Consider the following 17,615-nt stretch of genomic DNA (forward strand, 5'->3'; position numbering starts at 1 on the left):
ATTCAAGAGAATATAAAAGGGAAATTCTGAAATACAGTTAAATCTCACAATAGTACGATGAATTACAAAGTCAGAGCGGTAAATGCCGTGGTTCTCACTACAGAAAGCTTAATTTCTGAGGCAGCAAAGCATTATCCTTAATTAACCCATGTTCAAAGCCCAAATCCTGTGCCCTGAGACAAAAATTATATTAAAGATTCATCTTTCTATAATGAAAACCTTATAAACATTTGCATTACTATTATTATTTTTATTATTGAAAATACCTCACTGCTTACATTGAGCTCCAATTTTTCTGGACTGTGACTGGGTCCAAAGGAAACAAAGCTAAAACAGAAGGGAGGGACAAAATAAATGGGGCGGGGGGGGTGCGGGGGGCAGAAGGGTCAGGATCCACCCGGAAATGGTAGATTCCTACTAGTGGGTATACCCCAAGTAAGCAGGGCCCTGCTGAATGTTCCAGAATACCTGGGATTTTTAAATATTTGGTTAATTTCTACAGATGAACCTGTATTAAGCAAATATTAAGCACCTATGTGTCCAGCAGTGTTCTAAGCCATGAACAAGCCAGATTTCATGCAAAGTTCATGGAATAATTCATGACATACATTCGAAATACGCAACCAAGTTAACCTCAAATGATGAGAAACCAGAAAAGCACTAATTTTCATGAAATGTATGTACAAGCAGACACGTGAAAATCAGCTTTACCTTATATTTCATCTTGGGACATGAATGAATGTAGAAACCCATATAATAATAGCTGAGTTGAGATGTTTTCTGATGAAGTTGCCTCGTAAAAGCAATTTCTCTGCCAAAAGAAGAATAAAGATGAAGGTACAGTGAAATCTAGCTCCGATATTCAAAGTACTGTGTAATCTGATGTCCAATATCTGATGAAATCTGAAATTGTGACATTAGGCTATTAAGAAACTCCAAGTGTTGAAAGAAAAACAATTTCAAAAGTACTGTAAGATAACTTTTACTAAAAAAAAGATACAACAACACTACATTAGTTTGAGCAAATGCATCTAAGTCATGCTTTACACTTTATTGAGCTAATTAGTTGAGCAAAAATTCAAAGAGCATAAAAGCAGAGATCTATTTAGTACATTACTCATTATCCCCTGGAGTTCTCAAAAGATTAGGTTTATCAAGTTAAAAACAAATTTTATAAAACTCAAAAGCCAACACATTTCAGGAAAAATGACTCTGATTATGACCATTTACATGCACATCCTTGCAAGTGTGTCTGCTGTAGAACTCTCTCCTACATCGAGACGCTACTCTAATATTTATTCTCCCTAAAACTAAAGAGTGGAAAAAAACTATGCTATCTCACCACTTTTCCTGTTTGTTGGGCATAGGCGAGGATTAACCGAACAAAGAAGCTGTCAGCAATGTCCATGCTTGGAGTGGTTTTCATTTATATCGGGATAAATCTGGGCACAGAACTTCATCCTACCCGCCCAAGTGAATGACTGGCTGTATTTAAGAGTTTTAAGCAAAACTTCAGTACATTTCTAAAGTAAGACAAAAGTTGTTTGTTTCGTTTTTACATTTGTTTCTTGAAGATTTTCTTCTTTTCTTTCTTTCTCTCTCTTTTTCTTTCTCTTTTGTAGCAACAAATGCTTGAAATTCAAGTGAATAGCCTGTGCATTTTGCAAGTTCCAATTTAAATCACTGAAAAGGTGTGACCCTACAAATTCATCTGTAAAATAAAAGTATCTCTAAATCCAAGCAGACTGAACGTTAGTGGCCTGTAACAGAATAAATCCTACCAACCCTAGAACGAATCCACTTGGAAGGTTCAAAGTGAGGAAGGACACCCGGCCACAACGGCACTCCGCTTGGTCCTGCACTGCCACTCCCTCCCTCAGCTGTCCGGGCCCAAACCTAGGAGCCATCCTCAATCATTCTTCTCCTCTCACTCCCATGTCCGACCCATGTCGACAAATCCAGCCAGCTCAACCTCCAAAATTTACGGGGGGTCTGACCGCTTATCATTACCTCCACCGCAGCCACTATGGTCCAAGCCCGCATCCTGGCTCCCCTGGCTGACTATTGCAACTGACTGGCTTCCCAGTGTGCTCTCTTGCCCCTCTATAAATCCCGCAGAGGGGTAACCAGTCGTTGGTTTACAATATTAACCAGATCAGGTAACCTCCCTATATCTTACCTTCAGATTTTTGCACAGCTGGCTCCTTTCCTTTTTTTCTGGGCTCCTCCAATGTCACCTGACCAAGAGGTCTTTCCTGACCACCCTATTCAAAAAGGACCTCACCCTGGCACTGTGACTACTTCTGTCACAGCATAACGTTGTATCTAAATTTATGTTGTTGGTATCCTCATTACGATCTGCTTTGACAAAGCTGGAAACCCTGTCTTATTCACTTCTATGAATCATGCCCAAGACACATAGATTCTTCTCAAATAAATACGTTACACAAATGAACTCATTTCTAAAATCCACCTTGCTAACAAAACATAAATTAATGCCATGTTCATGATCCCCAATTCAAACATTTTTTTAAATCTACAGACTATGTTATATAAAAATCTATACTGATTATACATTAAAATACAAAAACTAGGGGCGCCTGGGTGGCGCAGTCGGTTGAGCGTCCGACTTCAGCCAGGTCACGATCTCGCGGTCCGTGAGTTTGAACCCCGTGTCAGGCTCTGGGCTGATGGCTCAGAGCCTGGAGCCTGTTTCCGATTCTGTGTCTCCCTCTCTTTCTGCCCCTCCCCCGTTCATGCTCTGTCTCTCTCTGTCCCCAAAATAAATAAACATTGAAAAAAAAAATACAAAAACTAAATGCATTGTAAATTGCTTAAGAAATTGAAGGAATGGAGAGGAAACTAAATGAGTTTCACTGAAATACACTATAATCAATAATAGAATTGGCAATTTACAACCTACTCTCCCCAATTTTGCTTGGAAATGTCAATCTCCTGGCTGCCTTTCCTCTTCCCTAAACTCAGCAACTCAGATCCCCCAGGCCACTACAAACAAGTGACGAGGCTGTAATCCAGAGGCAGCCTCCCCGCTCTCAACTGCAACAATGTTCGTGCTCTCGGTCTCCTTTGCTTCCTCCTCAAAGCTCTCCAGCTCTAGCCGGAGAGCTACCAAATCTACCAAATCTCTATCTCTTAGAGATCTACCAAACAGTAAATAGAACTCTTTATAATTTTGCTAGGAACTGATTATTTGCTATCTCAAATGCAGCAGGATTTCTAAATCTCCTGGCTTATTGAGGCATGAAATGATATTTCATACATAGGCTGGGATTCACTATGTGGGAATAAATATTCATAATGTTCATCTGAGAAGTCTAAACAAATCCATAAGCTATACACTGTAAAGTGGAAAAGTAGATACAAAAATAAAAGAAGAAGGAAAATAGCAATGATCACAAAGTGTCGACTGATTCTGGTACAAAAAAAAAGTAGCTTTTCTGAAATAAATACACTCTTCTAAAGTTACAAAATGTAAACGCTTCAAATGATCAATTTCAATTTCATTGACGCCATCAGGAGTCACAAATATTCTTAATTAGCTTATACAAAAATGCAATTAAATACAAAGGAAAAATAAAGGAATATTACAGGGATCAGTTGTAAACAGTGTATAATTGTGAATCGCTATAACTTATCATTAAGAGATGGCTCAGGTTGAAAATACCAAGATGGAGAATTTTTCTTTGGCCCACTAAAACACACAAAATCTATTATGGACCAGATTTTTCACAAAAATCAAACAGTAATTAAAGAAAAATACCCACTTTTCCAATTTTATAATTCAGAAAAAAGTACATACAGAATTAATAAAAGAAATAATCTCAAAATCTTCCTATGATGTGAGATTGTGACCATCAGACACAGAGACTGGGAAAAGTGAAAATACTGACACAATGAGAAACAGAGACTCAAGTTCCCACATAAGCAACAGAAAAATAATTTTCAATCTTCCTTCCCTTCTGTACCACACATATTCACAGATACGAAGGAATAAAAATAGACCCAGTATTTTCATGGAAAAAGACCCCAATCCTTTTACCATTAGGATAATATAAAATATCCAGGTGATGCTGCATATATTTGCATCCATGGACATGCAAGGGAAATAATCTTTTGATGAGGGCCAGAGAATTAAGCGGACAGTCAGGGACTTGCCACTCCTATATGCTTTCTATAACTGTATATTCCTTCCAACAGATTTACATTGCTTGAATTCATTTATAGGAGATTCATTTAACCTTTAATTATGAAAAAATATCTATACTAATGATGACAAAAATATGTAAATACTGTAATATTTAAGGGACATTGAGTGGTTTTTGATAGGGGAGCTTAAATAAAGACGTAAACAAAAACACCCCACAAATACAATGACTTCTCCTACACTAGATTACATGGATAGCTTAAAAAGCTAGGGAATTACCATCGGGCACTACCCTCAGTTCTAAAAGTGGTTATTTCTAAATACTGATATATGAGAGACTACTATAGCAACAAAATTATTATGAACTATCAAATAGGATTTCTGCTGTTATATGATGAAATATAATCAAGTGAGGAATTATCTGAAGTTCCGTATGACCCATTACAGCTGTCGAAAGTAATCTTACCGTAGTGCAGAGTAGACACCCAAAGACAGAAATGAATAATCAGGATCGTAGTACAAATATACAGATGACACACAGTATGGAAGGATGTCAATCACCCCCACAGCAATGATTCTCCCGTCAAGCCAATACTGCTGGTGAAAGGAGCCATAACCACAATCTGGTCCATTAGGGGGATTCTCCGCCTGTGAAAAAGCAGACATACATGTGAACAGTTTCTTTTCTTTTTTTTTTTTTAATATTTATTTGTTTTGGGGCAAGCACAAGTGGGGGAGGGGACAGAGGATCCAAAGAGGGCTCTGTGCTGACAGGCTGACAGCAGTGAGCTCAGTGTAGGGCTGGAACTCACAAACCACGAATCATGACCTGAGCCAAACTCGGACACTCGACTGACTGAGCCATCTAGGTGCCCCCCCCCTTTTTTTTTTTTAAAGATTTTTACTTTTAAGTAATCTCTACAACTCAATGTGGGGCTCAAACCCATTACCCCAGGATCAAGAGTCACAAGCTCCACTGACTGAGTCAGCCAGGTGCCCCTATCATCTTTTTCTTTCTATTAAAAATCTTAATAATTGTCCTGTTATACTTCTACTTTGTAACTCCTAAAATTTCCTGCTGTCATCATCCTCTGCAATCACACCCTACAAAACGTTTTACTTGTAGAAACACTGACCAAACAAAAGAATGAGAAAAAGAAATAAACTTCAGGTTTTTTTTTTAACCTTGTTTAAAAACTTAACAGTAGGAAATACAAATTTTACAGGATAAGTAAATATTAAAGTCTATTTTTCGGTTCCACACAAAAGCTGAGACAGAAATGGTGCAGGAAAGAAAGACGGGGAACACAGAAGGAGAGGGGTGGGTGAGAACAGAACTGCCCCTATACCATCAGCCAAGCCTCATCTGTGACAACCCTCGCACTGACAAGGCATATGATCCCATTATCTTTTGTAGGTAAGAGTTCCTGTGTAAATAAAAAAAAAGGGCTAGGACACTTCCCTTTATGAGCCAAAGGAAAATAATTTCCTTACCATTATCTTTTTTTTTTTTTCAATGTTTATTTATTTTTGGGACAGAGAGAGACAGAGCATGAACGGGGGAGGGGCAGAGAGAGAGGGAGACACAGAATCGGAAACAGGCTCCAGGCTCTGAGCCATCAGCCCAGAGCCTGACGCGGGGCTCGAACTCACAGACTGCGAGATCGTGACCTGGCTGAAGTCGGACGCTTAACCGACTGCGCCACCCAGGCGCCCCTCCTTACCATTATCTTAATGTAACTGTAATCCCACAAAAGAAACTTAGAGATTTCAGAGTATAACCTTTTATCTGTAAATAGTTGAGTGACACTTTTCATTTTAAGATTCAATGATTTTAAATATTTATTTATTTTGAGAGAGAGAGCAAGCAAGCGAGGGAGAGGCAGAGAGAGAGGGAGAGGCAGTCCCAAGCAGTTTCCATGCTATCAGCACAGAGCCCAGTGGGGGGTGATCTCATAAACCGTCAGATCATGACCTGAGCCAAAATCAATAGTCAGAAGCTTAATCGACTGAGCCACCCGGAAGCCCCAAAATTCAATATGATTTTAAATATAACTGTTGCTAAATGAAAATTATGATGCAACATGAAACAATGCTTTGGTAGAGACTAAATGGATGTTAGAGATTAACAATTTAAGCGAACAAATACAACATACACTATATATATACACATATATATACACACATGTATATCACATACATCATTTTCACACAGCTAAAATCACAGAAAACATGTATACACAAAAGCCGGAAGAGAGGGGTGCCCAGGTGGCCCAGTCGGTTAAGCATCTGACTTGAGCTCAGGTCAGGACCTCACTGTTTGAGAGTCTGAGCCCTGCATCAGGCTCTCTGCTGTCAGCACAGAGCCCACTTTGGATCCTGTCCCCTTCTCTGCCATTCCCCTGCTCGCACACACTCTCGCTCTCAAAAATAAAAATAAACACTAAAAAAAAACCTAGAAGAGAATGAAGAAAAATGAAAAAGTCAGTTTACTAATATTAAAACCAGAAAAAAGACATTACAAGACAGGAAATCTACAGATCAGTATCTCTCATAACACAGATGCAAAAATCCTCACCAAAATCTTAGCAAATTAAATCCAACAACGTATGAAACGAATTATACACCATGACAAAGTGGGATTTATTCCAGGTATGGAAAGCTGGTTCAACATTAAAAAAGTAATTTAAAATAAAAAGCAGTTAATCATGGAAAGATGCTAAAGGAAAAAATCATATATCAATTGACGCAGAAAATACCTCTGACAAAATCCAGCATCCAGTTATGACTAAAACTCAACAAACTAGGAAGAGAAAGGAACTTCATCAGCTTAATAAAGAACATATACAACAAATCTACAGCTGGCATCACACTTAATGATAAGAAAATTGATGCTTTCCCCAGTAAGATTCCCTTATTCAACATCATACTGAAAATGCTAGTTAATGTAATAAAACAAAAAAGGAAATAAAAGGTATTAAGATTGGGAAGGAAAAGAATAAAACTGTCTTTATTCACAAATGACATGATTTACTTTGTAGAAAATCCCAAAGAGTCAATAACAACAAAAAATGGAAACAATAAGCCATCATAGCAAGGTCACAGGACACAAAGCTAACAATCAAAAGCCATTTGCTTTACTACATACGAGCCATAACTGGAATATGAAATTAACAACCCAGTGCCATTTTATAAAACCAAAAAAAATTACATGCCTAAATATAAATCTAACAAAGTACGTACAGGATATATATGCAGAAAACTGACAAAATGAAACAAAGAGATGGTAAATAAGTGTAAAAACATTATCTGTTAATAGACTGTAAGACTCAATATTGTTAAGATGTCCATTTTCCCAAGTTGGTTTATACATTTAATGCAATCCCAATCCAAATCTCAGCAAACTATTTTGTAGGTATAAACAAATTTGTTCTAATGTTCATATAAATAGGCAGAAGACCTAGAATAACTAACATAATACTGAAGAAACAAGTCGAAGGTCTGACACTGCCTACGTCGAGACTTACTGTAAAGCTACAATGATCAAGATAGGGTCTATACTGGCCAAATAAGAGAAGAGTAGAACAATGTAACAGAACTAAAGCCCAGAAATAAGCCCACATAAACATGGTGGACTATCCTCTGACAAAGGAGCAAAGACAGTCCAAGAGAGAAAGGACAGTCTTTCTAACAAATGATGCCGGAACAATTAAACATCCAAATGCAAGAAAATCCAAATCTAGACAAAGACCTTACAGCTTTCAAAAATTCAGCTCAAAATGCACCACAGACCTAAATATAAAATGCAAAACTATAAAACTTCTAGATGATAACAATAGGAGAAAATCTGGGTGACCTTGGGTTTTGCAATGAGTTTTTAGATGCAATGCCAGAAGCACAAACCATGAAAGAAATAACTGATAAGCTGGACTTCATTAAATTTAAAAAGTGCTCTCTCTACAAAGACACTGCTAGGAAAATAAAAAGTTAAACCACTGACTGGAGAAAATTGCAACACATGTATCGGATAAAGGACTGGTATTCAAAAATAGAAAGACTGTTAAAATTCAACAGTAAGAAAACAAACAGCCCAATTAAAAACTGGGCAAAGTATCTGAGCAAACACCTCACCAAAGAAGATGTACAGGTGGCAAATAAGCATATGAAAAGCTGCTCAACATCATCTGCTAGGAAACTGAAATTAAAACACACACACACACACACACACACACACACACACACACACACACACACACCGAGCTAATACTACTCAACTATTAGAATGGCTGAAATCCAAAAACCTGAATCAAATGCTGGCGAGGACGCAGAACAGTAGGAACTCGGATTCATTGATGATGATGGAATGTAAAACGGTACAGATACTTCAGAGGACAGTTTGGGACTTTCCAGTAAAGATAAACATAGCGTTACCATATAAAATAGTAATCACGCTCTTAGGTATTTATCCAATTTGTCTGACAACTTGGGTCACACAAAACCCAAAGGCCTGCATGCAAATGTTCATAACAATGTTATTCATAATTGCCCCAAACAGTAAGCAACCAAGATATCCTTCAATAGGTGATAAATAAACCATGACACATGGAATATTATTCATCAAAAGAAATAACCTATCAAGCCACAAATACACAAAATGAAGAAACCTTACATGCATATTGCTAAGTGAAAGAAGCCAGTCTGAAAAGGCTCCACACATACATCCCAAATACATCCAGTAAAAGGCAAAACTAAAGAGGCAGTAAAAAAATCATTGGCTGCCAAGAAATTGGGGGATTTGGAGCAGGGGACTTTTAGGATAAAACTATTCTCTATGGTTCTGTACTAGTGGATACTTGACATTATGTACTTACCAAAACTCAGAACTTTATAAACACAAAGTGAGCCTTAATGGATGCAAACTAAAAGAAAATCTTTTAGGAGATTAAGGGATCCCAGGAAGGAATGGAGACAGGACAGAGAATCTACCTGTATTACAAATGTATGAAACAACCTGACTGAAAGAGGTCAGTCGGGAGGGGAAAGGTGCTGACTTCAGTAACCTTTGGGGTCTGTAAGAATGAAGGCAAAAGGAAATCCACACATAAGCATTGTATTCTACCTGATAAAGTTGTTTTCCACGAGACTACAGGTTAACAACTCTGACACTGATACATGTGCCTACTGTAAAGTGACGGAGGTGATGGGAACCAAGTTTCTCACTGTTGAAGTCGTCATTTACAGATAAGCAAGGGGAAGAGGCTAGAATGACCCACAGGGTGATGGATTAGTATTGGAGACATGCGTAAGAACTCACGTTTAGCTTAATACAGACAAGATGGTTACATACAGAAATATTTATAGGTCTGTATATATCATAGATATGTTCATACAAGGGTTAGTATGCACACATATGTTCCTTTACTCTGCCAGATGAGAAGGCCTAAATAAAGGAAACCCTAGTAGCAAGAAGCACATCTAGCACTCAGATCTTGGTTTCTCCATTCTGTAGTAAAAGGAACAAGGCTCTTTGGAAAAATGGCCAATTCCAGGACTGGGACAGGAAGAGCCCGTTTAAGATGAGCCTACTTCATCGTGTGGTGCCAAAAAAGAAAGAAAGTACTTAAAAAACAAAAAGAAACACGCACTGATGGAGTTATGTCAAAGAGGCACAGAAGGCGACTGAAAAAGCTCCCAATGGCCAAAGCTGGAACAATTTGAGCAAAAAAAAAAAAAAAAAAAAAAAAAATAGTGTTAGATTACAACCCAAAGTATAAAATTAATATCCGTAGGTCCATAATGACATACACGATTGAAAAAATTAATAAATGAGGAAGAAAGACGAACCTCCCATGCAGAAGGATTCCAAAAAGTTCAGGTAGACAGTCTGCCCTAAAGGTAAGGGAGCATTACTCCCTATGAAGTGTGGGCTACGCACAGGAACTCCCTTTCAGGGTACCTTCCAGAGGTATGGGAAGGAACTTCAAAGAGTAACTGCACAGGTGAGCAAGGTCTACAACAGCAAATGAGAGGACCGACTAAGGTGCTAGCACTATTCATGATTTCTAAACCTTCCACTGCTACAGCTAAAAATGTTGTTCAGACAATAAATATATCTTGAAACTTTTAACAGCTTCCGCCAATAATAAATTACGTCAAACCCCAGTTTTAGCATTTACTATCATATAGGTTTAGTCTTCAGAAAGATATTATTATTTCCCTGGAAATAGGTACAGTTTAAAGAGCAGAACAGGCAACAAACAGAAGCATTAACAAAAAAAAAAAAAAAAAAAGGAAAGGATATTAACCCATTAAAACTACAACACCAGAACTGACACCCTATTTTAAATTGCTAACGGACTTGAAGTCAAATCACTTGTCTCAGAAGCTAGGCTGCTCCAAATATGTAATAAGAAATACACAGATTCCTATACATCACTGAATTTTATGAAAACCATCTTTTAGATGTAAGGCAGCCCTGAGGCTCCTGGAAATGAAGCTCCCTGTCTTTAAAAGTAATCGTGGAGGAGAGCAATCCCACAGTGACAGGGAGACAAACTGTCAGTCCACGGCACATGAGGTGGGGAGCCTGTCCAACGTCAGGCAGTCAAAAGCTAACTAAATGACTTTGAAACGAACCCGAATTCTTCCACAATTTCAGTTGAGTACGTCATTCTAGGACTCACTAAATCCAATGTGTGCATTCATTCATTAAAAATGTATTTATCAAAGACACAATACATATGGACTTACTCATGGGCATGTTCTCAATAAGTAAATAACCAAAAGACCACGTTAACCCTAAATGCAAATCAATCCTGCTTGTTGTACAAGCTTGAAATCTTTTTCCAAACTGCAGCTACCTTCTGAGTTTCCAATTTTAATCATGTCATCCATTCCTGGGACCTCCCATTTAATGACCTTCCATTTACCTCACTGTTTGTTCTTCTGTGAGTCCACCCATGACCAACATACCCTACCACAGGCATTATTCTCGTGTCTCAATGCCCGTGGAAGTTAACAGTCTTCTCCCTCTGTAAAACCCGCATCTATACAGGTATGGGCTACCTTATAATTACTGAGGAAAAAAGAAGCCACAGGACCATCTACTCTGACCCCCTACTACATCCAGACAAAGAAACAAGAAACCCAGGAGTCAATTAAGTAATACAATCATCATGAAACTATGGAGTTATAAACTGATTCACAAACTATCTTCTTAGCCCCTAGGTCGATGCTATTTTTATGCTATGATAAGAAAATCAGCTAATCATCTAATTCATCGTTTAAATATCCTCACTTTCGAATATCTCTAGGATACAGAAGTCACTAAATAAGGCAATATAAAAAACAAACTATTCAATGCATGGTTTTCAACATCTTTTCTTAAAACCTATTTTGCTGCATTCTTTTTCTTTCCAACATGTTTTCTGACAATTAAAATATGAATGATTTCCTTTTCTCCCTTGTGGGAGCTTCAATGACCTAATTTTTTTTAAAAAAGCAGATTTGATAAATGGAAAACAATCTCAGTAAAGGCAGGTAAGAAGCTATTTTCCAAAAAGTACATCTGGTTGTTTCCGCAGTACTGATTAATAATGATTTACTATTCCCCAAATGGTAACTCAATCAATACTTTCAAGTTTTTCAACAGGTTAAGTGGCAGCTGTGGAAATGGGCTGATGGTGAACCTGAACTATTGATTCCCTTGGCTCTCTGTGAAGATGGGACAGCCGGAACCTCTAGATCACTCACTTCTGGCTAGGAAATCTGGAAAAAATTCTGGGCCAGGCACCTGGGTGGCTCAGTCGGTTAAGATCTGACTTGGGCTCAGGAGTCCCCAGCTGGGTGAGCTTGAGCCCCGCCTCAGGTGAGCCCTGCTTTTCTCTCTCTCTCTCTCTCTCTCTCTCTCTCTCTCTCTCTCTCTCCGCCCCTCGTGGGACTCTCTCTGTCTCTCGCTCCCTCTCTCTCCATCCTTGCTCACTTGCACCCTCTCTCACTCAAAACAAAACAAAACAAAAAGCAAATGAAAAAAAAATTCTGGGGGCGCCTGGGTGGCTCGGTCAGTTAAGCGTTAGCCTTCAGCTCAGGTCATGATCTCACAGTCTGTGAGTTTGAGCCCCGCGTCGGGCTCTGTGCTGACAGCTCAGAGCCTGGAGCCTGCTTCGGATTCTGTGTCTCCCTCTCTCTCTCTGCCCCTCCCCTGTTCATGCTCTGTCTCTGTCTCAAAAATAAATAAACGTTAAAAAAAAAAAATTCTGGGCCTACCATGTGTCCAATACCATAAACTGAACTGATTTAACTAAGATTCTTCATGCTTGTCTATGAACGTACACACATTTGCTGAATCAGTTGACATAAAACCGCCATAATAGGCTTCCCTCAAATGCGATCCCTTAGCTCAAACTTTTTTTTTAACACTAAAACATGGAAAGAATACAGGAATTTGAGTGTTAGAGTAAGGCGATAAAAACAAAGAACAATGAGTAAGTTTGTGAAATGAGAAATCAGCAGAACTCCTGGTTATGTCTCCCTGGTCATTCAGCAACATCCCTGAAACCCAGACTCATGGGCTTATCATGCCATATGTTTCAATATGCTATTACCTGGATACCTGTTGGTTTTATAAGTAGCAGCCAGAAATTACCTTTATTACAAACGTATATATTTTCAGCAAATACAAACTTGTCACCCTCACCCCCACGAGGTCAGAAAGATCCACATCTTACAACAGCCCCTTCACTTAATTCTCCAAGGGGCTCAGTCCCCCAGCCTCGGAGAGGCCTCTCCAAGTCAGTGACCATTCTGTATTTTTACTTCCTTAAGAATCCTATTTCAATACTTGGGATTGTCGCATTTCTTCAACGTTTCACCTAAAGCCTATTAATTGTTAACACCCTTCAACTGCTACTTAAAAACACAGAAGGTGATACAAGTACAGACTGTAATTATGCAGGAAAGTACACTTTATTTGAGAACAAACAGAGGCACAATGACACAGGTATCATGTGAATCAACAGCTCTCAAATTTCTTGGTCTCAAAATCCCTTTAACTTACAAATCTTATTGAAGACTGGGAGATTTTGCTTACTGGAGATAAGGAGTTTAGGAGATATTTATTGCACTAGATGTTAAAACTAGTATTTTTAAAAGTATGTATTTGTTATTCGCTTAAAAATACCAATGAATCCAGTACGTGTTAACATTGTTAAAAAAACAACTACTATATTTTCCAAAAAAATTTAGTGAGAAAAACGGCACTGATTTACATTTCTGGAAATCTCTTTGAAGTCCAGCTTGGCAGAGGAGAGTGGGATCTTCTATCTGCTTCTGCATTTGCTGTCATCACGCAGCCTCTGGGAAACATCCCCACAAATTCTTAAGAGGATGAGACAATACAGAAGAGAAAAACGCTAATAAAATATAATTTTGACCTCGAGGATCCCTTGCTAAGGCTTCAGGGACCACCAGGGATTGCAGGATGTTTCTGAGAAGCACCCACATAAATGAATTTTGAAAATCTACAGGCAGCGGGGAAAGATATAAGCAGAAAGCAGTAAGCTACAACAGAAAGGGAGGAGGGCTGAGGGACTCGAGTCCAGGATTCTGAATCAGAGTATCTGGATTTGAGCCCTAACTCCACAGTACACTTTCTGGCTACTTAACCTCAGCAAGGCAATAACTGCTTTCAAAAGTACCCATTTCTGCAATTGTTTTAAAGTAGGCTCCATGCCCAACGTGTGGCTTGAACTCACAACCCTGAGATCAAGAGTCGTGTGCTCTAGGGCCTGGGCCAGCCAGGCGCCCCGGTGTTTCTGCATTTTAAAAATAGGAATCATACTACTGCTCACCCTCAAAGGGCACTGTGAAAAATAAATGATAATGTAGAAATAAAAGCAGACCGTGAGCAAACTTGGGTCGGTTTTGCTTTTGGTTTTAAGGGGTCTGAATGGCACATCCTCAAAGACTATGTCTATGAAATTACATCAGTAGCTCATTTAACAGAAGTTACTTAAAACTAACAGCAGCGATCTTTAATTTCCTCATAAATAAGTCAGTGATGTGATTAACAGTATTTCATCATTTATCTTTCTCACGCCTGCAGTTTGCACAGTTCTGCATATGTGAGAGGGTAAGCAAAGTTGTTTTTCAGAAGCTCCTCCATTTCCAGGATTTAGCTGATAACAGGAAAAAATATAATAAAGCCCGCCATTAGCTACAGAAAAGAAAAGAATGTCTCAAACACTGGGGAAGAATGGCAAGGTTTATGGATAAATGAGCTACGCAGTACGATACCGAAGGCTCTACGTAGAAATGACATCAATATTAATAGGCCAATCCAGGCTTCTAGTTAAACTGCTCCCCAAATGGGTATATCTACTCTGATGAAGTACACCTGTCTCCTGGCCCACCTGCCCCCACATACTTCAGTTATGCTTAAAACAAACACTATTAAGACTCAAAGGAACAGACAAAGAGGGAGTCATTCGTCAGGCACCAGAGGCAGCATCTGTTGGAGAGACTTCATCACAGGTTCAAAGACAGTAACAGGGAAAGTCTTCACAAGCTTTAGGAGAGCAGAACCTGAGTTGTCCTCGCAAGGGATGCCCAAGTACCTCTCCCAAATCACACCTGTTCACACAAAAATCTATAATTAGACAATATGTGCCCTGAATTTTTTTAAAAACAGGTTTATGGAGGCCCCCACAGGTAATTACCTTAAGCACCTCATTAAAAGTCTGCACTGTTTTAAAATAATTTATTCTTCCAATTGCTTCACCTTTGTGAAGTGTTTCATGAAACACTGCACTGAAGGTCAGATTCCTTTTAAAAATAAACACCCAAAAATGTGCTAAACCACTACGATATCGAAATCTACCTGATTTCTTAAAAAGAAAACCCAAAACTAAATTTGAAAATTTGAGATGATATGGTCTATCATTAAGAAATAAAGAAAATAAATGAAATTAAGTTGGAAAATACAAACAGGAATACTCTTGGTTCCTACATATCACATGGTTGCATAAGCAAGTGATTTAAAAACCAGTAACCAGTACGTTTAAAAAAAGGAACCAGTTCCTAGTCTGTTGGCAATCAGTACACTAAAGACGCCCAACCAATTAAACACTTAAATTGATCACCATCTATATTCCAGTACAAAGACAATTACATTTAAATGATGCTAATAAAAAGTGCATATAAAGGTAACTATTTTCTGTTATTCTATTCTTCTTGAGAGAGAGAAAGGGAATTCGAGAAGGGGAGAGGGACAGAGGCGGAAAGGGGGTGGGGAAGGATGGGAGGGGGAGGGAAAGGGAGAGAGAGAGAGAGAGAGAATATCTCAAGCAGGCTCCCTGTTCAGCACAGAGTCCAATGCGGTGTTGGACCCCACCATTATGAGATCATGACCTGAGCCAAAATCAAGAGTTGGACGCTTCACTGACTGAGCCACCCAAGTGCCCCGTTACTCTGTTTTAAGCAACACTTTCTCTGCTCATAAAGAAAGCCTATGAAAGTTAATTTTACTAAGTAACATAAATGACATAATTCCTATAGCCTTAAGCTGAGGAAGAATTCCTTTGATGTTCCTATTCACACAATTCCCTCGAGTTCTATACAGTACTTTATACTGGGTAATCCTCCAAATGCCTCAATTTCATCAGAATCCCTGAGTTAATAAAGATTATCTAGTCATTAGAAAGGAACAAACTATACCAACTGCTTCAATTTTTGTTGATAATCTCAATAAACAACTAAATAGAATCTAACTTAAAAATTTTCATCAGCTCAGACTGAATTAAGACCATGACAACCTCTGTTCACTTCCAAATTGGGAGAAGGAGCCAAATTAAACAAAACTGTAAAATAAAAGAAGTTAATTACAGTACATTCACATGAGGAACTATTATCTAGTAGTTAAAAACTATTCTTACCGAGAGTTTTTAATAACATTATAAACATTTCTCCAAGTAAAACCGTGACATAAGGTGGCATATATGATCCAAACCACATGAAAAATGTCTTTCTCCATGCACGTACCTACAACCCCCACACAAACTTATAAAGATGGAAAAAAACATCGAAGGCTGTCACCACAGGGTTCATGAATGATACTTTTCTTAGTCTTCTCCACTTTCCACATTTTTTAATGAAAATGCACGAATGTAGAATCAAGAGCTTTAAAAACCAAGGTTGAAGAACTACTAGCAAGTGTTAAAAAGAAGTGTGGTGGGGCGCCTGGGTGGCGCAGTCGGTTAAGCGTCCGACTTCAGCCAGGTCACGATCTCGCGGTCTGTGAGTTCGAGCCCCGCGTCGGGCTCTGGGCTGATGGCTCCGAGCCTGGAGCCTGTTTCCGATTCTGTCTCCCTCTCTCTCTGCCCCTCCCCCGTTCATGCTCTGTCTCTCTCTGTCCCAAAAATAAATGTTGAAAAAAAAAATTAAAAAAAAAAATTTTTTTTAAAAAATAAAAAGAAGTGTGGTGGCTGCCATCTGATAAAGGCCAAAGAAATTACCGGGCGTTGTTCTTGAAGCGCAGTTCTGGGCTTGATTTTCTATTGATGGAGTTATTTTACAATCTGTTTGGGGCAGAGGTTAACTTACAGATTTCTGTCCAGTGGAACAGATAACCCAAAAGGTTACAGTTTAATGCCCTGTAAGCCAGTAATCAGTTGTTTTTATCTAGCTTAGCAATCTCCTCTCAATCTCTCACTCAATTAAATTGTGTGTGTGTGTCTATATATGTGCATCAGCATATTTTCACAAATGCTCCCTGCATCAGTTTTAATATGCTACTGGTTCTTGTGCTAATTAACGAGTCAAATAAAATATAACATGTGTTCGTGCTCTATCTGCATGAAGATCGTGATTTTACCTTTCTGAAAATTTAGTTTAACAATTCTGGCAGTCAGCCACCGAGCAGCTCAAGTGAACTCACTTGGTGGACACAGAAGGGCCCTCAGGGTCTGTGAAGCCTCATCTTTTCTGGACTCTCAAAGACATTTCCCCGGAGCAACAGAGCTTCAGCTTGGCTGTGTTTCTCTTTTTCTCCCTCTCTACGAAGTTTGTGCTTTTATTTTCGTTTCTGGTTCTTCTACTACCAGTGAGCTTATCCCCCTTAGTGGCACTAATATCTGGATTCGGTTTACGGTCTGTTGGATGGATGATGTAGATCTATTCTCTGCTGGATGAGAGGAGACGGAGACTCTGGTTTGTAGTCTGTGTCTATGTATTTGTTGAGTTCAATCCTTTAAGGAGAACAACAGCTCTTTGAGATCTGAATCCATGGCTTTGTGTCCACTTATGACCTGTAGGTCAAGTTGCAGAACTGAAGCTCAGAGATCTACATGTTTGTGAATTTGTGATTCAAAAAAGTCTTTACTTCTCATTGTAGGTGAAATATTTTCCTACCTTCAGAGGGTATTAACGAATCACACTACCAGGTCTCCTTATTAGA

At 38.8% G+C, this 17,615-nt stretch overlaps 1 protein-coding gene across 7 annotated transcripts in view; it reads right to left on the minus strand.

The window, feature by feature from the left end:
- ATE1 (arginyltransferase 1) overlaps positions 1–17,615 on the minus strand; it is a 159,521-nt gene that overhangs the window by 81,516 nt on the left and 60,390 nt on the right. For all 7 annotated transcript variants that reach the window (XM_043597734.1, XM_043597733.1, XM_043597731.1 and 4 more), the window contains 2 exons: positions 4,632–4,813; positions 712–811 (listed from right to left, as the gene is read on the minus strand). In XM_043597734.1, coding sequence (XP_043453669.1) covers positions 712–811; positions 4,632–4,813 — 282 coding nt within the window. The remainder of the gene's footprint in view (positions 1–711; positions 812–4,631; positions 4,814–17,615) is intronic.

This window comes from Prionailurus bengalensis, chromosome D2 (genome assembly GCF_016509475.1).
Source record: "Prionailurus bengalensis isolate Pbe53 chromosome D2, Fcat_Pben_1.1_paternal_pri, whole genome shotgun sequence".
Lineage (NCBI taxonomy): Eukaryota > Metazoa > Chordata > Mammalia > Carnivora > Felidae > Prionailurus > Prionailurus bengalensis.